The 24,804-nt window shown below is 36.2% G+C and overlaps 1 protein-coding gene across 1 annotated transcript in view; it reads right to left on the minus strand.

The window, feature by feature from the left end:
* The window catches only part of TOMM70 (translocase of outer mitochondrial membrane 70), a 31,619-nt gene that overhangs the window by 4,246 nt on the left and 2,569 nt on the right, over nucleotides 1–24,804 (minus strand). The window contains exons 2-9 of the mRNA XM_032852039.1: nucleotides 16,299–16,472; nucleotides 13,941–14,067; nucleotides 12,256–12,365; nucleotides 8,285–8,433; nucleotides 6,152–6,359; nucleotides 3,932–4,066; nucleotides 2,864–2,971; nucleotides 1,874–1,990 (exon numbers count right to left, since the gene is read on the minus strand). Coding sequence (XP_032707930.1) covers nucleotides 1,874–1,990; nucleotides 2,864–2,971; nucleotides 3,932–4,066; nucleotides 6,152–6,359; nucleotides 8,285–8,433; nucleotides 12,256–12,365; nucleotides 13,941–14,067; nucleotides 16,299–16,472 — 1,128 coding nt within the window. The remainder of the gene's footprint in view (nucleotides 1–1,873; nucleotides 1,991–2,863; nucleotides 2,972–3,931; nucleotides 4,067–6,151; nucleotides 6,360–8,284; nucleotides 8,434–12,255; nucleotides 12,366–13,940; nucleotides 14,068–16,298; nucleotides 16,473–24,804) is intronic.

Here is a 24,804-nt window from a genome sequence, read left to right on the forward strand (position 1 = left end):
ACAGAAATTTTAGACTAGTAACATTAGTGTGGATAAGAAGATAGCTCAATAAGCCATAGCTATTCTGAAGGCAGCATAGTGACAGGGAAAAATGCAATTAGAAAAGCTCCCAGGGCGCCTGGGTGGCTCAGTCATTAGCGTCTGCCTTCGGCTCAGGTCACGATCCCAGGGTCCTGGGGTCCAGTCCCGCATCAAGCTCCATGCTCAGCAGGAAGCCAGCCTGCTTCTCCCTCTCACTCCCCTTGCTTGTGTTCCCTCTATGTCAAAAAAATAAAATCTTAAAAAAAGAAAAAATGCATGGAAGAAACTAAAAACAACTTTCAAAAAGGTTTGGAGGTAGGAATCTATCACAGATGGTCATTTTTATTTTTATTTATTTTTAATTAAAAAAAAAGTTTTAAAATTTTATTTGTCAGAAAGAGATTGAGAGTAGGAGTGGCAGGCAGAAGGAGAAGCAGGCTCCCCACAGAGCAAGAAGCCCAATGCAGGACTTGATCCCAGGACCCTGAGATTAGCTTAACCAACTGAGCCACCCAGGTGTCCCATGGTCATTTTTAAATGTTTCCTATTTCTGTGATGTTTGGGGTAGCAGAAAAACACTTCTTTGGAATAAAAAAGAATAAGAGAAGATATTACACAGCATACTGAGATATCTGGTTTATGAATATATCAAAAGCAACTTTCAACATAAAGACTAAGAGAAAACATTCTGAGATGATTTACTTACAGAAGAAAGTCTAACTGCAGCTGTAAAAAGCTAACCATTTTCATTCAAATGGGTGACTTAAAATTAGTAGTAAGTTTTCAAAGACTTCAGACTACAATTAAAAGGTGAAAATAAGGGGCGCCTGGGTGGCTCAGTGGGCTAAAGCCTCTGCCTTCAGCTCAGGTCATGATCCCAGGGTCCTCGGATTGAGCCCCGCATCGGGCTCTCTGCTCAGCAGGGAGCCTGCTTCCTCCCCTCTCTCTCTGCCTGCCTCTCTGCCTACTTGTGATCTCTGTCAAATAAATAAAATCTTAAAAAAAAAACCCCCACACATAACATTTCATACCTCAAAGAAGCATTAAAAAAAAAAAAGGTGAAAATAACTTAAGTGTACATTCTCCTTTCCATACCTTCAATCCTAAAGCAAGGAAAGGTTTCAGATTTGGCAAACCACAGAGGAATTAAAATGAGCTGTTCAGCCTATCTAACCATTTAAAAGGACAGTGATCTAAATAGGAAGAAAAGCCTTTCCATCACATTCTTCCTACCAACTGCACAGAGTAAATTTTCCTCAGCTAAATAACTTTTGCTAATCCAATCCAAATGAACACTTGAGGGAAATACTCAACTTGAGCTTCCCCATGTTGAGTTTAGGGCCAGGGTTCTCAAACTGTATTAATATAGGAGTCACTCCTAAGATGATTCAAGACCGTTTTGGAGCCAGGTGAATCATTAACAGGAACAAAGCCATTCATGTTCACAGAAGCTGTAACCAGGGAAGAACTGTTTTCTAATTTCCAGACTGAAATTCAGCATATAAATGCAGTTCTTTAAAAAGACTGGAAACTAGGAGCTCTTCAGGCTCATTCAGTGAAGCACACAACTCTTGAATTTGGGGTTTTGAGTTCAAGCCCCATGTTGGGTACAGAGATTACCTCAAAATGAAATCTTTAAGCAGCACCTGCATGGCTCAGATGGCTAAGCTTCACTCTTGACTTTAGCTCAGGGCTGTGAGATCAAGCCCTGAATCAGGCTCTTCTGGGCATACAGCCTGCTTGAGATGCTCTCCCCCGCCTTCTCCCTCTGCTCCTCCCCCACCTCTAAAAAATAAAATTTTGAGGAAAAAAAAAAAAAGCCAACTGAAAAAATATGAAAAATCACGTTTACCTGAGCATATAGTGCATAGCCTTCAGCACACCTTGGAAATTTCTTTATGACCTCTTCAAAACCTTTCATAGCTGCTTGGATTTGTGAAGAATTGTTTCCCGTATATGCCTGGCGATACTGTTTAAAACAATCAAAACAGGCCTGTCAAATCAAGAACTCAAAAACTTATGGAATTTAACATATTACAAAAGTCACACAAAATCACATAAATATTTCCAGAAAAGCAGGTGATTTGCTAACCTAATTTGCTGCATCTAAAAGGGTTCCAAGGAAATATCTCCGGAGCAGGGATCCATAGGCTATGTACAACTATGACTTCATTGCCATTATACAATTTCAAGATGTTCAATAATCTAGAAGAAGGCATACTAACTTGTAAGAAGTTAACTTTGCATATAAATGGGGGAGTTTTAAATCTAATATAATTTATTACACTTTACGAAAGTTACTATTAAGCGTCATGTAATAACATTTTTCATCCACAATTTAAATGTGCTTGTGACCAATTTCTTTCTTTAAAAAGTCTTTTAGGATTCAGGCTATAGGGTTAACCGGAATACCTCATTTCACTAAAAATGAACTTATTTTAGTTGATTTTCAGCTTTGTGTTTCTAAATATTAACAACGTGAGATTAGAGAGCAGTTATTTGGTATGATTTAAGAGTATTTCCTCAAATGCTTTTGTTTTTTTGTGCTAGCTTATGGTAAAAAACAAACAAACAAAAACAAGGGAGAACAGTGCTGTTTAGGGGAGCATGAAATCAGGGAGAAACATCTATCAAGATGAACTCAAATAAAACATCCAGAGGAATACAGGAGCAATACCTCAATTAGCAAATACACTTCTATTTCCCAAAACACATTTTTCCCTTGTAGTCATCCTCTGGGGGAAAAAGAGATGATGGTTTTGTAGATAGTGAGATACTTTTTTTGTTAACAATGGGAAATAAAAATGATGTTTAGGAAAACACAATATAAAGTAGAACCTACCAATGCAAAACATTTCTGAGCTTGTGCCAGAGCTGACTCAGGTCTTAATCTAATACATTCATCAAAATCTGCGACTGCTTCTTCAACTTGATCAAGCAGTATTTTCAGCTAAGAAAAACAAAACAAAACAAAACACACACACACACACACACAACAAATATACACAATGCAAAATAATAGGCACACCAGTTGAGTACAGTGTCTCTTAATCATGGTTTAGCATCATGCTATGCATGTAGTAGTTATTCAGTATAGAATTACTTTCTAGAAACAGTGAACTAGAAAATCCTATCATTTATTTATTTATTTTTAAAAACGATTTTATTTATTTATCTGACACAGAGAGAGATGGTGAGAGAGGGAATAACACTAAGCAGGGGGAGTGGGAGAGGGAGAAGCAGGCTTCCTGCCAAGCAGGAAACCCAATGTGGGGCTTGATCCCAGGACCCTGGGATCACGACCTGAGCCGAAGGCAGCTGCTTTTCTGTTATTATATGGATAGCCTATACATTCCACCCTAAAGCATTTCAAGAAACCATCCATGTTAAACAGGTAATAAAGCCATGTGTTCCCCAGGTGAGGCTGAAACTGGGAATGGTTTTCATCACAACATATCCTTACTAAAAATCAAAGATGCATATTATAAAACTCCATTCAGCAGAGATTTTTTTGGTACTATTTGGGTAGTCCAGGACAAAATCTCCTTATGGCAAGAAGCCCACAGAAATTACCCTGTTGATTCTAGCATTAACTCAAATGTTCAATAAATTTTTCAGGGTCACTGAAAACCTATGAGCCGGAAATACCTGAAAACCAAACTTGAACTGGCAGGCCAACATCTGTAGGTTTCTCTCTCTCTCTTTTTTTTTTTTTTAAATAAGCAAATACCAAAATTCAAAGGACAAATATTTAAGATGGGACTAAAATAAATGCCAACCCAAACTATAACACTATACTTTGTTCACAGCGATCAGAAATAATACAAGGAAACTTGTGACAACATTCTCAAAAATGGTATCATATTCCTCAATCCAAAGGTCAGAACTCCTGATAAGAAAATTAATTTACCTGTCCTCGGTGGTGATAAACATCTGCATTTTGAGGATCAATGTCAGCAGCCATGTTAAAATCCTGAGTAGACAGCAAAGGCTGCTGCTGTTGCATGTACATGCTGCCTCTTTTGATAAGAGCATTTGCTCGAAGCTATATAACCAAAATGAGAGGTTTGTCATTACTAGAATTTAGTCTTTTAAAAACAGTCTTCCATCACCCCCCCAAAAAACTCATACACATTAGCAGTCATTCCCCATTTCCTTCCTAATCTTCAGCCCTTGGAAACCAATCTACTTTCTATTTGTATAGATTTGTATGTTCTGAACATTCACATAAATGGAATTGTAAATTATGTGGCCTTTCTGTGTCTAGCTTCCTTCATTTAACATAAGGTTTTCAAGATTCATCTATCTTATAGCGTGTGTCAATACGTCATTTTTATTTATGGCTGAATAATATTCCACTGTAAAGACAGACCACAACTTATCTGTTCATTGGCTGATGAACATCTGAGTTGCTTCCACTTTTTGGCTATTATGAATAATACTGCTATGAACATTTATGTACAAGTTTTTGTGTTGATACATATATTCATTTCTCTTGGGTATATACTTTAGAGGGGAACTGCTGGGTCATATGGTAACTCAATATATTTAAATTTCTCAGGCACTCCCAAACTGATTTCCAGAGGGACTTTACCATTTTACATTTCGACCAGCAATGTGTAAGAGTTCCAATTTCTCCATATCCTCACTAATACTCTTAACTGTCCATCTTTATGATTACAGCCATCTTGGTGGGTATAAAGTGATACCTCATTATAATTTTGGTTTTCATTTCCCTATGGCAAGTGATCCTGAACATCTTTTCATATTCCTATTGACCATTTATATATTCTTCAGAGAAAGTCTGTTCAGATCTTTGACCTATTTTTAAATTGGGTTCTACTGTTGAGTTCTGTATATATCCTGGATAAAAGCACCTTATTAGATACATGATTTGTGAATATCTTCTCCCATTCTGTGGAGTGTGTTTTCTCTTCCTTCATGGTGTCTTTTGCATTACAAATGTTTTTAGTTTTGATGATTTTTTTATTGTTGCTATATCTAAGGAATCTTTGCCTAATCCAAGGTAAGGAAGATTTCCTCCTAAGTTTCTTCCAAGAGTTTTATAGTTTGAACTCTTACATTTAGGTCTCTCATCCATTTTGAGTTAATTTTTGTATAGGGCATATGATAGTAATCATTACTACTTGCCATTAAAACAATTAAGTCATGGTCATGAAAGCAAAAAATAGGCTTCTTCTCCAAAAAATGTTCTGAGACAAAAGTACATGTAAATTTTCTTTCATTGAAACAAGTAAGAATACCCCCATAATTATAACAAAACCAGAAGATATTTGTAATCACTAGGAAATAAAATGCAAAGTCATATTACTAGGGTATCTTCAACTTGAAAACCTCATTTTGAAAGGAACTTCTAACAAATACTTAGTTGTAATGCCTTTTGTTTATAAGATCTTAAGATAGTTTATTAAATACTTAGGCCTTGAAAACAACTTTTACAATCCACAAAATACATGAATGATTCATTTGGAGGTGAAAAAAGCCAGAATTTAGTGAGGAAACAAACAACAGAGATGTTAACAAACTAATAAATGAATTTCGTTAACTGGTAGCTAAGCTCTGTCTTATTAAAACACTGAATAGAAGGATCATATAATTCAACAGATCCCCTTAAATCTTAATTATGAAAATAATTATATACACATAAAAAGCTGTTCCAACCACACAACTATAGAAATTTTTGATCTACTTCAGTATATCTCTTTATCATATTTTTAGAAACCGTTTTAAAATTCATGTAACATAAAATCTTTCAGATTAAATGTGCTTTGTTAAATGCATTTTACAATCTTGTATGACCAGTAGCATTAATATATCACCCCTACTCCTATCTAAATATAGTCTAATACAGTAGGCAGTGGCTATAAAAGGAAGCTGAGTTACCAGATGCCATAGAAAAAAGAAAAAAATTCCTTTTCTGGTTAAAGATAACTATCACTGATATTTACATTTCAGTTTCACTGTATCGAATCATCATTAGGTGTAGCTGCTTCCAAAATAAAAACAGCCTTTTGGAGAATGGCAACGTCAATGTGAAAAATTAAGCAGTACATGCAAAAGCTGCACTTTTTAGTTAATTCTTTTCACACACACACATTTTAAAAGGTACCTTTACATTAGCTTCTTTCAAACTGATGACTTTATCTAAATCTGGTTTGGCCGCATTGGCATTGCCAATAAGCAGGTAGAAGGTAGCTCGTAGTAATAATGCTTCTGCCATGTATTTGCCTTGAGCATCTATTTCTTTTGAGCATTCACTTATTATTTTATCATAGTTTTCTTCTTCCATATACTGTTTGGCCCTTAAATATCCAGAACTGGAAAAAAAAATGAACATAGGAAATTACTTACTAAGAAAGGATCAAATGCTGAAACTTGCCACACTTAGCATTACTAGAGTTAAGCAACTGCCCATTTCCCCTTATTCCAGTGTAGGACTGGAATGGGGCAGTGGGGAGAGGGTAACAGATCAGGCTTTCTGACGTGGACTGGGATTTTTCTTGATGTCTTGGGAAGTTAAAAAAAAGGGTTAACAGCAGAATCAACAGCAGAAACCTAGGGTTACTGCCTTGGCTTCAGCATTTATGTATGTTAAAAGATGAACTAATGACTGACTGATCTGCAACTTGGACAAGGATCTGGTCTTATTCACCTTCAAACATATGGCACACTGATGTCACTCAACAGTTATTTTATGACCAACAGAAAGAAAAGAGAAATAAGAGATAATTAAGTTTAGGTCACAGAAGCCAAGCGAAGAGACATGACCCAATCTGTGCTTGGTAAAGAACACTCTGTTGTGGAAAACGCACTGTAAAAGAGCAAGACGGGAGGCAGAGAATTATCTGAAGGGCTCTCACCCAGAAGCTGTGTTGTTTCACCTAAATAAACAGACCCAGAATGAATAGGTGGAAATATCAAAGAAGGAAATTTAAAGGAAGAGTCTTCCATTAAGTACATTTAAAAAACCACACACTTTCTTACTTTTTAAAATACATGATTATTCTTTTAACATCATTATTTCTAAGATGATAACTTTTATTGAGGATGCTTGTAGAAGGGATTTTTTTTTTTTTTTATGTGAAAAGGAAATTTATACTAACTAACCTCTATGGGGTCTTATAAATATAAGGTTCCATAAGTTAAGAGTACATTTTCTCATTTCATTTGTTATACATCCTAAGTAGAGAAAACTGGCAAGCAATTTAAGCTTTATCAGTCAAAATCTTTTTTTTTTTTTTTTTTTTAAAGATTTTATTTATTTATTTGATAGATCACAAGCAGGCAGAGAGGCAGGCAGAGAGAGAGGAGGAAGCAGGCTCCCTGCTGAGCAGAGAGCCCGATGCGGGGCTCAATCCCAGGACTTCGAGATCATGACCCGAGCCGAAGGCAGCGGCTTAACCCACTGAGCCACCCAGGCGCCCCTATCAGTCAAAATCTTATAAGCTCTCTTAATTTATCTTAATTAATAATTACATTCTAATATTCCCCGCATTTTAACTTCATTGTAGTCTTTCTAGCAAGGACTGTTCCCTAACCTGAAGAGGAAATTATTGGCATTGCCTTAAACATTTACTCCTCAACTACAATTTTCTGCAAAGACTGTGTATCAACTAACTAAAGTTTGAATATCTTGGTACAATTATGCATAGTATCTTTCCTTAAAAGGTGGCCAACAATGGTTGAAAAATTAGGAGACAAAAATCAAAAGCCCTGTTTCCTCAAACTTTCCAATATGCTATAGATGTAAAACTCTATTTTCCTACAGGAACAATATTCCCATTTTTCTAGAACTCATTAAAAAATGCCATGTTGGTAGTAATATTGTACCTTCTCTTAGAAAGGAGAGCCAGCTTTACCACCAAAACACAATACTGATAAATATAAATGGACAAGCAGACTATGTGACTTACATACCACATCACATCACTTGACCTCCAGTTGTAAAAGTAGCATCTTGTACTTTGGTTTCTATTCTCTATAGAAGCAAACACAAGAAGCCCAAAGAATGGCTAGGCAAGCAGAAAACAAAGAAAAAACTCTGAAGGAAGTCACTCTTCAGGGCACTCCTAAGCTCCTCATAGTTTATAATATTCCCTGCACTAAAACATCTGGATGTTGAGCCACATGACAATTTTCAAGTTAGTGCCCTTGTTCCAATACCGTCAACCACTTGACTCACTGGGAATCCTCTTGAGAATATCATGTAGGAATATAAAGATACAATGCTTGATATACTTACTTTTCTTTAACTTCTGAGGCCTCTCCTTCTTTGTCTTTATCTTCATCAGACTTCTCTCCTTTAAGCATGGGCTGAGAAATAATATCATCTGTGAAGGAACTGAAGTAAGATTTGATAAACTGTGGAGATGGCATCAGAGGCTCACGATTCTGAAATAAAATCATGTTTAAATATATCAAAATGAGAAAACACTGATCATAGAAGCAGGTACATTTGTACAACACTGAAAATGACTGCTATAAAAACTGGAATCTCATTCTCAGGTAACTGAAGAATATTAGGGTCCAAACCACAGGACAAGAGACAGTGGATAGGTAAAGTTACCCATCCCAAGAAGATTTTAAACGACACCCCTCTGGGACTCTTGGGTGGTGCAGTTGGCTAGGCATCCAACTTTTGTTTTTGGCTCAGGTTATAATCTCAGGGTCATGAGATTGAGCCCCATGTTAGGCTCTGAGCTGAGCATGGAGTCTGCTTAAGACTATCTCTCCTTCTCCCTCTGCCCTCTACACACATACACACACACACACTCTCTCTCTCTCTCTCACACTGTCTCAAATAAATAAATATTAAATGACACTTCCTCTCTTGAAAGATGTAAAGTATCAAGAACCCCTAGGACTACTCACTAAAAGTTAAAAAGGTGAAATGTGTAACACAGGAGGCAAATAACTGTTGAGTTAAAAATTACCTCCTTCTAGTGCCCCTGGCTGCCTCAGTCAGTAGAGTGTGCAACTCTTGATCTTGGGTTATAAGTTTGAGTCCCACAGTGGGTGCAGAGATTGCTTAAAAATGAAATCTTAAAAATGATCTCTCTCTTGTCTCTGTCCTAGAAGACAGCATCTTAATTAACCATTCAAGACCACATCTTACACAGGTGGGGTAATGTTAAGTCTATTTACCACAGGCTTTTATCTGTCCTCCAGTTGTACTGTGTCTCCATTACAGTAAATGCCATCGAAAGTCTGAATGAAATCTCATTTCCTTTTTTTTTTTTTAAATTTCTCTTAAAGTTGATGGCTCATTTTTAAAAATTAACATACATTATTTGTTTCAGGGGTACAGGTCTGTGAATCATCAGTCTTACACAATTCATAGCACTCACCATAGCACATACTCTCCCCAATGTCCATCACCCAGCCGCCCTGTCCCTACCCCGCAACCCCCTCTAGCAACCCTCAGTTTGTTTCATGAGATTAAGAGTCTCTTATGGTTTGTCTCCCTCCCCGGTCCCATCTTGTTTCATTTTTTCCTTGCTTCCTCCCAACGACCCTCTGCCCTGCCTCTCAAATTCCTCCTATCAGAGAGATCATAGGATAATTGTCTTTCTCTGACTGACTTATTTCGCTTAACATAATACCCTCTAGTTTCATCCAGGTTGTTGCAAATGGCAAGATTTGGGTTTTTTGATGGCTGCATAATATTCCATTGTGTGTGTGTGTGTGTGTGTAAATATATATATACATCTTCTTTATCCATTCATCTGTTGATGGACATCTAGGCTCTTTCCATAGTTTGGCTACTGTGGACATTGCTGCTAAAATATTTGGGTACACGTGCCCCTTCGGATCCCTACATTTTATCTTTAGGGAAATTTCATTTCTTACTTAAATTACCACTTTTTGGCATGGCAACCTGATTCATAATTATGGAAGTATTTTACTTCTCCTTTTAGTCTAATTAGGATAAAGTTTTGAAGAGGGTAGAAAATAACATAGACATAAAACTCTTCTCACATATTTTGGATCTTTTAGCTTAAGAATTCAACTCGAAGATTTTTAAATTGAAATATGACATTTTAGATCATATGCATAACAAATACCATTTCTGTTATTTTGGTAAATTTAATACTTTCATATTTGAAAGAGGAAAAAAAAAAGGGAATTTGGCTTTGTAAGTAAATGACCTAATCTAGGATAGATGGGATTGGGAGGGAAGAAAACACAGGAAATCTAAGGGAAAACCGTATTTTTGTGGAAGAGATTCAGTTTCTTACTCTAGGATTATACAAGTTAATATTTTAAATCAAATGGTCACCCATCAAGTGAAAAGTACGCTTAACTTCAGTATTTCACTAAAGACTGTGCACAGGAATATACAGTGGCAATCATTTGCCACTTTAAAAAGCAGGACTAAAGACTGAGTACATCATTAATGTCTTTAGTTTACTATTTCAGCTTGGAAAAGGCACCTCCCTGCCTTCCTCAGAGAATTACAAATTTAAAATGAAAACAATGTAAACAATGGACTTAATAAGTATCAAAGAAACAAGATACAAATTCTAGCTCTGCCACTTATTAGCCATGTGACCTGGTACATGTCATTTTCAGTTTTCTCATCTCCAGATGGCAATAAAAATACTTGCCTTATTTATCTTACAGAGTTGTTGTAAAAATAAAAACAATAATGTAAAAAGTATTTTGTGGGGTGCTTGGGTGGCTCAGTGGGCTGGGCCTCTGCTTTCGGCTCAGGTTGTGATCCCAGGGTTCTGGGATCAAGGCTCACGTTGGACTCTCTGCTCAGCAGGGAGCCTGTGTCCCCTCTCTCTGCCTGCCTCTTTGCCTGCTTGTGATCTCTCTGTCAAATAAATAAATAAAATCTTAAAAAAAAAAAAAGTATTTTGTGATTTTGTGTCACAAAGGTGGCATACAAACAGATTAGAAAATCTAAGTGGAGGGGCACCTGGCTGGCTCAAGTTGGAAAAGTGTGTGACTCTTGATCTTGGGGTGAATCTGAGCCTCATGTTGGGTGCAGAGATTACTTAACAAATAAAAACTTTAAAAAAAAAAAAAAGAAAGAAGAAAATTTAAGTGGAAACTGATTTGGAAACTATGTAAATGTGGGTTATCTTATATTTTCTTACCACCCCGAAGTCCAACCAGTACAATCATTCAACAATAGCATTATATAAATACACACAAGGAAACTAGGCTCCTTTGAGGCTGGGAGACTATTACATGGTACTTACACAGTGTTTTGAGGAACCTGTTCTAAGAAATGATCAAGGGAAAAAAGGGTTCTAGAGGTTAAAGAGACTGAGAACAACTACACCACTACAGCTACATTTCCCCTGAAGATTCACGATATATCCTAGCACATGAAAGTCTTGCAGTGAAGAAACCTGTTTTAACTGTTTAACTCAGTGAATATTCAGGAGTGCAAAATAAAAGAAAAACAAACATACAGCTTATTGAAGTCAATTTAAAAGTTTCCTTCAAGAAAAAAGGAACAACTGCCTTAATATTACTGAAGTTTAGCAGAAAATCTCCAGTGATATTTAGTGATGCTTGTGGTAGTCCCATGGCACTCTACTTACAGACCTCCATGACACTTCGTTGTATCATGCCTTTCACACTTATTAATGGTCTCTCTCACTAAACTGTAATTCTATAAGGGCAAGGACAATAGCTACCCACCCTCCTAAAATTGCTTTGTTCAATAAATGTTTCTTGAATTAAGTCATCTGTTACAGATTGCATAAAACCAGTGCCAATTTACATATTATACCTTTAAAAACTTTAATGATATAGGCAGGAGTTGGCAAATTTTTCCTGTAAAAGAGGAGATAATAAGTATTTTAGGCTTTGCAGGCCATACAGTCTCTGTCACAACCACTCTACTCTGCTGTTAAAGCTTAAAAGCAGCCAAAAACAATGTCAGAGTGCTGTTTCCCAGTTAAAACATTACTTATACAAACGGGGCAGACTGGATGTGGCCCATAGGCCTTCTTTGGTGACCCCTAGTATAGATGAATTCTTTCAGTATCCTCCAGATACCATATTGGATATAGCCTACATTAACATTCTTATTTTGAAAAGATAAGCCACAAAAACCTGAGATTACAGGAAAAGAAATACAATCCAGATCTAATTTCAGTTGTTACCATTACTACCACATCCAAGTTTAAGCAGTGTAAATTAAAAATGACCCTTCATAATGTATGTTCCCTCTACTGACCAACTCAGACTTACCTTGTATTTTTCTTTGGCTTTCTCTTTTCCAAGAAGTTTAAGAACTTTATCAGCTAACAGCATGCTTTGTTGATTTTGGAACCCTTCTAGTATACATACAGCAGTGACATCTAGAAATGATGGAAAAAATGAAAGTATAAAATTATTGCAAAGATGATCAGCAGCATCAAATGGGCACTACGTTACCAGAGAAAGCCAAACCAAACTGATAGCCTGATATAGCTATCAATTTCATTTCCAATAAATTGATTCTGTTCAATACTTTAGTTTTATATACTATATAATCAAACTCAAAGCTCATAAATTCATTCCACTTCTCTGGTTGTTTGCTTTCCTCACCTGTGAAATCCAAGGGACTATACTGCATGGTTTGTGATGTTTCTCACCACTCTCACATTCTACATAGTAAATAAACAAGGAATCCAGGAAGATTCTCTTCTGGCCAGTACCTAAAGGCCAAATCAATGAAATGTGGCTCTCTCATGTCTGATTCTTTTTATAGGCCTCAGAGTTACTCCTTGTGTCCAAAGCCATCTGGCCAAGAGTTCTCAATTAAATCTGCTGCAAAATACCATTTTCATCTGGTTATGCCACAGCTCAAGTTAAAGTGGTTTCAAAGTTAAAAGATCAGTGTTTCCTAAAACTCTCAACCCTTCAAAATACTCACACACTGGCTGTTCCCACTCTTTCTGAACTCAGTTTCTTAAACTTCCAAATCCTCCAAACAAGTCAATCTGCTGTATGTTCCCCTAATAACCTGGCTAATGCCAATGCCAATGTCTTTTTCCCATCCCCTTCCTTCTATCTAAAATCCACTTAACCTCCTTCCTACCAATTATTATCTGTTAGTAACTTCAAGTGCTGGCTGAAAACTCAGAATTCTCTTTTCCAAAGCAACTGTCCTTCCACCCACCACCAAAGTACATGACACCACAAAACCTAACTTTTCTAAAACGTTCTTTAAACCACCCTCACTTGGTAATCCAGACTTTATAAATAAAATGGCTTTTTCCTTTTAAATAAAGTTATTAAAAAATAGTTTTGGCAAGATCTGATTACTGATGCTTTTAAAGTAGTTTAAAGTTGCAGAAATCACTTTGATTAAGCTCCATGTCACCTACAAAAATGTACTTTAAAAGCCAGTGGCCTATATATTCTAATTGAAGTTTTAGAAGCAAATATGGCCAATTAGAGGCTGCAGAATATTTACAGCATTTATTGAGAATGGAAATTCACCTGATGCTTTGTACCAACTACATACTTTCCAATTGGGTATAAAATCAAGTTTGAAAATACCAAGAGCAAAATCCAAATGTTTTCTTTAATGATTCATCTCAAAAGTATTTCACATTTATATAGGATAATCACCAAAAATATGCAGAATCTTAGCAACACTATCACTTACTAAAACCTATTTTCTTATTCATGGAATTACACTGAGGCTCATTATTTGCCCAGTTAAAAATGTATGGGATGTAAACTTCCAATCTTAATACTAATTTAATTCCATAATTGAGAACAAATACTCAAGCACCAGCAATCTCAATTTAAACTAGAAAACAAACTCTCAGTTGGGGAAGAATCTAACTTTTAAATCCAAGTGATTTCTCTACTCACAAGCAGAGTTTCATATAAATTTATCAATGACTACAAATTTTCATATGTAAACACAAAAATACCCTCACCTTCTAAACATTCCTTCTTATTGTCTAGCTTCTCGTGGGCTTTTGCACGTCTAAAGAGAGCTTTCACATATTTGGGATTAAGTTCAACAGCCTTTGTACAATCCTGTGCCACCTCTTTCCATTTTTGCTGTAATTGAAAGTATTAAAAAAAGTCACACTAAAGGAAGCACTGTTCAAGAGAAATCAGTTTTGGAAACTTAACAGGCTGAGTATTAAGAATCCTAGAACACACAAAAATATTCCCAATACATAAAAAGAGTTAATATCCACAATATATTATAACAGCTCATATAAATACCTGTAATAAATAAAAGCAACCTGGTTTTCAAAAATAGGCATAGGACCTACTTAGGCCATCTTTCTACCACCAAATCTCCAAACCTACCTGCATCTTTGTGCTCATATCATCTCCTTCCCTGCTGTTAGAAGTGAGGAAGTGCCCCTCTTCATCAAAGGCCACCTCTCCACTTGGGGTCCATACTGTCCCCACTCAAGGACTTCACCCTGTTCACTACTTCTCCTTTGCATCTATCTACATCTCTACTGAAGCATTCCCATGAGCATAAAAACACTCACTCTAGTATTTTCCATCTTTAAAAAAATCCTCCTTTGATTCTGTAATTCCCTACAGCTACTACCCCACTTCTCAGCTCCTCTTTATTGCCAACCCTCCAAAGAACAGCCTCTTTACTTGATTTCTGCCTACCTCAATGGGTGCTTTCTTAATGTCCTTTGTTAAATTCTCACCCTCCCCGAGTTCTACAAGTGGAACATTCACGGCCTCATCTCTACTCTCTCTCCTAGGTGATTATATCTATTGTCCTGGCATTATATAAAATCTAAATTTAGATGGTTCTCTTTAGACCAAACCACTCTCCTTAAAATAGACATTTCTTAATTCAACTTCTACTTAGCTGTCTAACTCCTTCCCCATTCTACCATTATTAACATTCCTGCTTTTCATTATCCTTCACATCCAATACAACAACAGCAAGTCATTGGTCTCAGCTTTCTTTCGTGTTTTACCTAGGCTACTACAACAGCAACCTTATTTGGTCTCCCTGTCTCCACTCTTGCCTCCCTATAATATATTCTTGACAGAACACTGAAAGCAATTTTAGAGGATGTTCCTGCCCTACTTAATATCCTTAAGTATTTCCCTTTACACTCAGAATCAAATCCAATCTCCTTACCTTTGCAAGACTTTGTCTCATCTGCCCTCTGCTACCTCTCCAACTGGATCTCTCTATACACCAGGATCCCTTACAATTCTTTAATCACACCAAACTCCTTCCTGCCTCAGAGCAATTACACATATGCCTTCCTCTATTTCTAACACTGTCTTCTCTACTGTTTTATGTTCCAACCCCATCTCCAGTCATTCCTCTGTTAAAGATCAGGTTAATTCTTTAAAGCATTTATGAAAATGTTGTTTAGTAGTTTGCTGTTTAGCAAAACTTGAGCTCCATGCACAACTGTTTGGTCTTATAAACCCAGCTTGTACCACTGTAACCTTCTGTATAGGAGATGGTCCGTAAAATTTGGTTGAACAAATAAATGTGCAGAATACAATTGGCCAATAACCACAGAAAAGGATAGTCAACTTTAGCAACATCTTAAGAAGTGTAAATTAAAAGAAGTATTTTTCTCCTACCAGAATGGCAAATATTATCAAGACTGAGAATATAAATTGGTGAGAATGACAGAAAACAAGCATGTTCATATATTATTGTTGGGAGTAGGTACTGATGCTATTTCTTTATATTTCCATTTCTAGAATTTTATTCTTGAATTTTATCCTCTCAAAAGTATGCAAAAAATACTTATGAGAAAATTTACTCAAACATTGAATGCAATAGGTAAAATAGGAAACAATCCAAATGTTCATCAATAGGAAGACGGTCTCAGTACACAACTATACAACAGCTATTATATACAGCATTTCAGAAAGAATGACAAATCTGCATGTACTAAGAAAAACTGCACAAGATATAGTGGCAACTGAAAGAATATATTTTACAATAATACATGGTCTTCCTCAACCCCACATATGGAGACAAAAAGTTGAAATAATAGCCTCAAATTATTGAGAAGGTTGGGGTCACCAAAATCTGTAGCTTCCTGTATCATCTAGTTTTATAAAATCTGATACATTTAACTTTGGGTTATATTTGTAACCAGCAAAACTAAAATCTATTCTTAAAAAAGCTATGTAATTAAAGGATATGAAAACAAAAAGCCTGTAATTTCCAAACAGTTGAAATTATTCAGAAAATTGATTAGATTTGGCTGGTATTAAATGAAACACTATGCAAATAAAGCAAGCAAAAAGAAGGAAAAAAACCCTAAGATACATACCAACTGTTCAAAGGCAGCAGCTCTGTTTTGATAAAATGTGGAAAGGTCAGCGTTCTTCTCTATAGGGCACAAGCTGATCGCCTCAGTATAGCACTGAATAGCTTGTTCATATTTTCCTGCTTTAAAATATTTGTTGCCTTTGTTCTTGGCTGCTTGGGCTCTATCAAGAGAATTCTAAAATGAGAGGAAATAACACTTACCAATACACAGAATAGATTCAGATCAGTGATTAAAACAGTGATAAACTGACAGAAGAAAAATGGGGAGGTAGAGTGGCTGTTTACAGTGTACACTGCTTCATGTAAGTATCTTCATGGGATAAAGTCTCAGTACTAGAACTGCTAAACCAACGGTTTATGTACTATTTTTCATATTACAAGTTTTTATTTTATTTAAATTTCAGTTAGTTAACATACAGTGCAATCGGTTTTTGCAGTAGAATTCAGTGATTCAACACTTACATACAACACTCAGTGCTCATCACAAGTGCCCTCCTTAATACCCATCATGCATTTAGTCCATCACCCCGCCCCGCCAAGGTTCCTCCATCAACCCTCCGTTTGTTCTCTATCGTTAAGAGTCTCTTATGGCTTGTTTCCTTCTCTCCTTTCTTTCTTTTTCCCCTCCCCATTTGTTCATCTGTGTTCTTTCTTACATTCCACAAGGTTTATGTATTTTTAATTTCAAAAAAATTGCTGTAATACTTTAAATGTAAAGATCCACTTTCCTTCCATTCCTGTCAAGCAAGAGTTGGGATAGCTAATTTTTACCAGTCTAATGGATTCTCAGTAAGGGGTGATTTTACTGGTTAGGACACATTTCACAATGTCTGGAGACATTTTTAATTGTCACAACTGTAGGAGGCAGGGGTGAATAGCTGCTATTATTAACCTGGTGGGTAGACACCAGGGATGCTGCTAAACATTCTGTAATGGCACAGGACAGCCCCCCAACACAAAGAATTTTCAGATCCAAATGTCATTAGTGCCAAGTTCATTGGAAAACTATGATATAAATATTCCAATATTTTGATTTGCATTTTCCTTATTAATGAATCTGAAAATCTTTTCATGTTTATTTACCATGTTTATGACCATATTGACCATGACCATTTCTTATTCTGAAAACCATTTATTCATGTGTGTTGCTCTTTTTCTTTTAGGCTTATTGTCAACTGTGTAGAACAGATAATAGAAACACTTTGCTATCTTCATTACAATTGTTATCCCAAATCTTTGTTCATCAGCAAATTTTTTGTACTCCCATCTTTGCCTTAGAATCTCTCTGGGGGACCCAACTCACACATACTTCATTCATATACAATATGGAAGAGCTGGTAGTTAGCACTGAGGACAGCTGTGAATACCTCAGTCAACACTTGGGAAGCATTCTGGAGACAATTCCAGTTATCTAGTTTCTAGCTACTAAGTCCAAGAGCTTTGTGGCACATCTTTCCCCAAAACTTTATTGTTTATCAGCATCATCCAACTTTAACAAATATGTGATTATGGAAGAACCTATAGGTCTTCAACAGGTAAGCACTGACAAAAATAAAAGCAAAAGTAGCTGCTCTTATAAATAACTTACTAGGAATTGTGCTCTTTTTCTCCTTACTCTTGCTTCATTTTTCTTTGTGGCTTTTCCCTCGTTTACCTTTTGATCCCCTTCTCCTTTAGTCTGAGTACAACTATAGTTACTTTTTAGTAGCATCCAAAGATTTCATAGAAACTGCATTCATCTAAGTTCAGATATATTAATACATTTTTTAAAAGTAGGCTCCACACCCAACATGGGGATTAAATTCATGACCCCTGAGATCAAGAGCTACATGCTCTACTGACTGAGCCAGTCAGGGACCTCCTAAGTTCAGAATATTAAACAGTTAGTTTAAGCTGGCTAGTGTCAATAAGGAACATATTTTAAAACTAGGATGTAGGAGGATGAAAAGAACCAAATAAGCCACAAATTAATTAAAAGATGAATATAAAATCTTCCATTTGTCAAAAGCCTTAATCATCCTCCAAAAACTTTGACAGTAAAAGTCCTTGGCAGAAAATATCCATAGTAGACAACCAGGAATCTCTTATGTGACGGTGGACTACAGGAGGACAACTATCACGGTGATTGCTAGAAAACTGCATTTGAAGCAAACTCAACAGAACTTCCACTCCACTGAGAGATGCAGAAGTCAGACTGGAGTAGGGCTTAGTCATCTGGAAGGAGCAAGGATCGATTACACCCAAGAGACTAGTGACAGGCATACCTGGGCTGTCTTCCAAGAAAGCTGTCTTCCAAGAGACCACACTACTGAGTACTGCTAACATGAGAGAGAGGCTCCCAACTCAAATAGAAACTAGTATTTGAGAAAAGCGGGATAAACCAAGCAAACAAACTTTAGTATCAGAGGAATAAGAGGCTATCACAGTCATTTTAAAAAAGAGGCTGCTTTTGGGGTGCCTAGGTGGCTCAGTCAGTTATGTGTCTGATTCTTGACTTTGGCTTAGGTCATGATCTCAGGGTAGTAAGATCAAGCCCCAAGTTGGGCTCTGTGCTGGGTGTGGAGCCTGCTTAACATTTTCTTTCTCCCTTGCCCTCTAAAAATTGGAAAACAGAGGCTGCCTTTCCAGAGCACTAATTAGATATCCTAAAAATTAAAAAAGGATTATTGCAATCACCTTAATAGATGGTCTGGGACTGCATATTAGAATGGGCGTAACTGAGGAGCAAATTAACAAGTAAAAGGTAAAGCAAAGGTATCTGCCAGAATGCAGAGGACATGAAGGTGAAAAGTTTGGAGGAAAAGTTAAATGACATGGGAGTATAAATTCAGATGTTCCAACATCTATCTATCTGGAGTTTAGAAAGGGAGGCACAGAACAGTGTGTTTAAGGAAATACTAGAAAAGTTCCTGGAGCTGAAATGACACATTTTCAGACACATCACAGTGAAATCTCCCAACGAAAGCCTGAAAGTTTTTGGATTGATAAAAGAGACTATCCACAAAGGAAAAAGAACCAAACTGGTATTAGAATGTCATAAACATGAGGTACTAAAAAACACAATGAAGTAACAACTTAAAGTTCTGAAGAAAGATTATCCTCAATTTACAATCTTATACCTAGCCAAACTAGCTTTTAAGGTTGAACACAAGAACAGAAATAGAGGTGGTACAATTTCCTTACCACTAAAAATGAACCCCAAAGTGGGACAAATGACCAATACAAATAGGAAGGTGGGGATAAAGAAACAAAAAGGCACCTTACATATAGCAGGATCATTAAATATGTTAATAATAACAATAATGTGAAAAGGTTAAATCTCCATATTAGAAAACTATGCTGCCCATTCATGACCTAAAACAAAGTGACAGGTCAAAAAAAATGTCAAAAAGGTTACAAAGGCAAACACTAAGAAATAGAAGGGAGTATCAGACAAATAACTATTAAAAAGTCTCAGATGGAACACAGGACAGTTATATTGATAAAAGGCACAATCTGCCCAGAACACATCATAATTACAAATCTTTCGGTGCCTAATAAAACTTCAAAATAATGAAACTCAGATACTTTTGATATTATATATCAAGAAAAACATTCTTCCAATTCCTGGCAAAATGTTTACAATGTTTCTAAGTCATTTAGAATATGGCTAATACATATCCTTAAACACTAGGGACTGGTTTTTTTTTTTTTTTGAGGATTTTATTTATTTATTTGACAGAGACAGAGATCACAAGTAGGCAGAGAGGCAGGCAGGGAGAGAGGGAGAAGCAGGCTCCCCGCGGAGCAGAGAGCCCGATGCGGGGCCCGATCCCAGGACCCTGAGATCATGACCCGAGCTGAAGGCAGAGGCTCCAACCCACTGAGCCACCCAGGTGCCCCCACTAGGGACTGTTTATGTAGAAAATAATGTGGCATATTAAAAGCACGTGAGAAGTACATTTGACTACAGCCCTACAGAAGATTTATTTAGTATTTTAAAGAAAGATTTGCAGATTAGATAAAAAACATTTTCTGGACAGAGTTAATGACCTAATTTCATTAGCAGAAATAGTAATGAATTCTTTCCCGTCTACTAGAAGTTTAAGGCTAAATACTACCATACAGAATACCAGAAAAAGCAGTCATAGCAAGAACTGACAAGTTAAAAGACAGAAAAATGAGTACACAAGGCTTCCTTCTTCTGCTTAGGATAGACACTTCTTACATTTATTCAGTATAGTCTAAATCAACTTAAAACCAATCAAATGAATTTTTCACTTAACTATTTTCCTCCACTTAGTCAATTTTATAATAGCTCCTTTTAAAATTACTAAAATTCTTCTACTCTAGGGTGCTTGGATGGCTCAGTCATTAGACCATGCGACTCCTGATCTTGGGGTTCTGAGTTCAAGCCCCACAGTGGGTGTAGAGATTACTTAAAAAAAAAAAAAAAAAAAAAAAAAAAGATTCTTTAAAGCCTAAGGCCAAGACCAGACTGATTAATTTCCCTTCCTTATTATACTATTAGAAACAAAACAAAACAAAAACCCCACTGACAACCCCCGTAAAACAAAACCCCACAAAAACAGAAACAAAACCCAATCCCCACAATGATCTGAATGACACTGTGGAAAAGGATCAAATTACATAGGAAAATCACTAAGTTGCAAATTATCCTCCACTGCCACCCCAGAAAGCAACCAAACTGTATTTTTGGAAAGATTATCTTGGTTAACATCCATATTACCCTAAGCTCACTGCCTGCCCCATTACTTTCTGTCCAACTATTTCCCTTCATTGATAAAGATGCAGAGAAAGAATGGAATTACAACAGGGACAGTACAGAAAAACTAATTATTTCAGCATGCTGATAAAATTTAGGACAAAAAGCTGGTTAACATAATGTCAACCTTCTCCTATGTCAGGAACTAGACCCTATTTTCATAAGCTTTGAGGTGAAAACCAGGCAGAAATGAAAATATATGCACCAGACAAAAAGTTCATATTAGAAAACACACAACTAACAATTCTTTTTGAGGTATTTTAATTATTTCCTACAGGAATACTTTGTACTACTTTTCAGTCACTTCCCACCCTCTGCCACCAGTCTACATTCTCGAGTTACAATAGTAACTTTCAGAATTAAAGATTAAAGTGAGGAAATAAGCCCAAAGACAATTAATTTTGAAAGCATATTTTTATAAATGAGAAATGAAGATATGCAGACCTAAAACATAATGGGAACATCTCGAAATGCTAGTATCTTTCATATGGTCCATTTGCATATCTAAAAGCTACTAGGGAGATTTAAAAGACTATAAAGCCATTTACCTTATTGGAAATCAGTTTTGCTTTGGATAGTCTTTTTAAGGTTCTATCATTCCATAATATTTTGCACTAAAACTCTGTGAAAATGCACCTCTCTGCATATATTACAAATTATTTTCTAATTGATCTGAAAACATTTTATTTATTTACTTGTCAAAGAGAGTATAAGCAAGGGGAGCAATGGGCAGAGGGAGAAGCAGATTTCCTGCTGAGCAAGAAGCCCTATGCAGGACTCGATCCCAAGACCCTGGGATCATAACCTGAGCTGAAGGCAGGTGCTTCACTGACTGAGCCACACAGGCGCCCTGAAAATTCTTTTAACAAGTAAATTGTATCACGTCATTCCTTGCTCAAAACCCTCCAATAACTTTCCACTACTATTACCTACATAAGGACTCTTAAACTTTACTTCAGCCATATACAGTATTTCCATAAATGGGCATAAATTCAAGCTCTGTGAATACTGGTAAGAATACAGATGGATTATGAAAAAGATATTTGCATCTGCCCAGTATGTCACATAAACTATAATTTACAATAGTCTACTAGAAAACTTTGTTTTTTTCCACCCACACTTTAAAATTCATCTCTTCGTATTAACTGCCCAGCAGAGTCAACTCCGTGACTTGATGTGATTCTGCTAAATGAATTCAACAAATATTTGGCACCAAATCTTATAAGGAATCCTGAAGTCAATGCATTAAGCCAAAATTACTTTTGAAGAATCTTTAACAAAGTACTCCACTGGGGATGCTAGGTAGGTGCTATTACTATCCTCATTTTACATATAAAGCAACTGAAGGCTGGAAAGACTAATTTGCCTAAGGGAGGATTCAAATTCAAGCAATCTGACTCCAGGTTGCCTAAACTTTACTTCTGTACTACATGGATCATCACCCATGTTTTATCAAGAATATCATTAGAATCACACCCAGATTTGCCTTCTGGAACTAAATCAAAGACAACAGATTCAGATATCCTATCTTGCTCAGTAGTGACTCTAGGGCAAAAGGTCTTTAAATGAAAAGACAAAGAGAATCATCAGCACAATTAGACCTTTTTCTTTAATCCAAGCTATTATAACTTAATTCATTTTAGTTAAAAGCACATTTGATGTAACTCCACTGTACAACAACCAACAGGATAGTCTTTATTCTGAAGAAATACCAGGGGCAGTGTAAGAAACAAACAAGGAGCCTGGCAGCTTCTCTACAGAATTACTACTGATTAAAAAACCTGAAATCCCAATTCACATCAGGAAAATGTTCATTAGGTGATGAGTATACCATGTAATAACCAGAAAATTATTAGGCCCAAAGAGCAATTGCATATGTATGTATACACACATACATCTAAACTATGTGGGTAAGACACAAGAATTAAAAACAAATAACTCAGGTAATAAATCTAAAAGGAAACAATGAGAAAAGTAGTATGTATGTCTCCTCTCTTCTACAAACACTGCTAGAACTTGTCAAATGAGACGCAAAACCTAGGAATCTACCTCACACCTTTTGTAGAGACATATCTGTTCTGGAAAACAATTAACATCTAAAGACAAAAGCGACAGATATTTAAGTATAATACCAGTAAATTTAGTGGAATACAAACTTAGAAAAAAAAAATCAAGGTTTGACAGTCAGTGAAGGTTACTTTACGTACACAAGGAATTCAGGAGACCTAAAAGAGTCCTTTAAAACAAGTCCTGCAATGGTAACATTAACTACATTACAGAAAACTTTCAATGATATACATTTGGCAATAAGAACTCACTATAAATTTCTAGCAAGTATTTATAAAGTATTATTCTGATGATCACATATAGTCACTGTGAAAGGAAATGAACTGGAATCTGTGTATAAGAAAATAAAATGGGTATCCTCATAATTACACATTTATATCCAGTTAAAATATACTTTTGACACTTTAGTTTGATAGTGTTTCTTTTCAATGGTTTCATTCCCTTAAATTTACCAAATTCCAAGAGCATATTTTAAAATCTGAGTTTCAGCTTAAAAGAAATATCAATCAACGGTGGAAAACTTATAGCATGAGCAACGGTCTTTTAAAATACTCTATCAACCAACTGTTACTTTTATATGAATAAAAGCTAGGATAAGAAGAAAATACCTGAAATAATAATAAAGTTCTTTCCCATATTATATTTAAAAAATCTACAACCAACCCCACCTACTAAATCACAGTACAGAGCACTTTACCTAAGAACCCACTTGTAAGAACACAGCTTCTGCAGGATTATGGCTATAGTTGATCCAAAATCAAGTGATTTATAAAAAGAATGCCTAAATAAGGTTTAAGACTGTTATAGCAACTTCTAGGATTGACTGGTAGAATAAAAATGAAAAGCTGGAGTTCTGAAAAAAATACTCAACTTGTGGAATTATGTGTGTGTACACACACACACACCTGCAAACAATGAAGCTTCACTGGTAGATTTACTCAACCTCTGCTTTCTACCAAGCATTGTATTAGGTTCTGAGAAGACAACAGTGAGAGCGAGCCAGTCGTAGCCTTCACATATTCCAGAGAATATGTGAAGCAACTCTAGTACAATGTGGTAAGTGCTATGGAAGGGCATAGTTCAGATTGTTATGTAATCACATAGTGGTATGCCCAGGTAAAGGGTTTCAGAAAAGATTAAAATACCGACATGTTATTTGAAGGATGAGAAGGTAGGCATATTGGGCAGTGTTCACAGAATATCCAAAGGTGAAAAACATGAGGAAGTGTCAGGGTCCTGGGATTAAGCCCCACATCAGGTTCCCTGGGCAGGGAGGAAGCCTGCTTCTCCCTCTCCCACTCCCCCAGCTTGCATTCCCTCTCTCACTGTGTCTCTCTCCCTGTCAAATAAATAAATAAAATCTTTAAAAAAAAAAAAAAAAAAAAAAAAAGAAGGGATAAAGTTGAAGAGGTAAGCAGGATCAAGATTATGGAGGGTCCTAAATGATGACGGGTTTGAACTTTATGTTATGGGGAATAACAGAACACCACTTAATGATTTTAAGCATGGGCTGTCAAATTCTGGCAGTGACAAAAAGGATTTAGAAGGCAATAAGAAGAGCAGTTATTTAGTTGAGAAATAATGGCAGTGGAAATGTAGTAGTCAGACTTAAGAATTTTCTAGATATTTTCCTGGACTGGATGTGGAAAACATGCAAGGAGCAGAAAGTTAAGAT

Source organism: Lontra canadensis, unplaced genomic scaffold (assembly GCF_010015895.1).
Source record: "Lontra canadensis isolate GAN:19392208 unplaced genomic scaffold, GSC_riverotter_1.0 scaffold6, whole genome shotgun sequence".
Taxonomy (NCBI): domain Eukaryota; kingdom Metazoa; phylum Chordata; class Mammalia; order Carnivora; family Mustelidae; genus Lontra; species Lontra canadensis.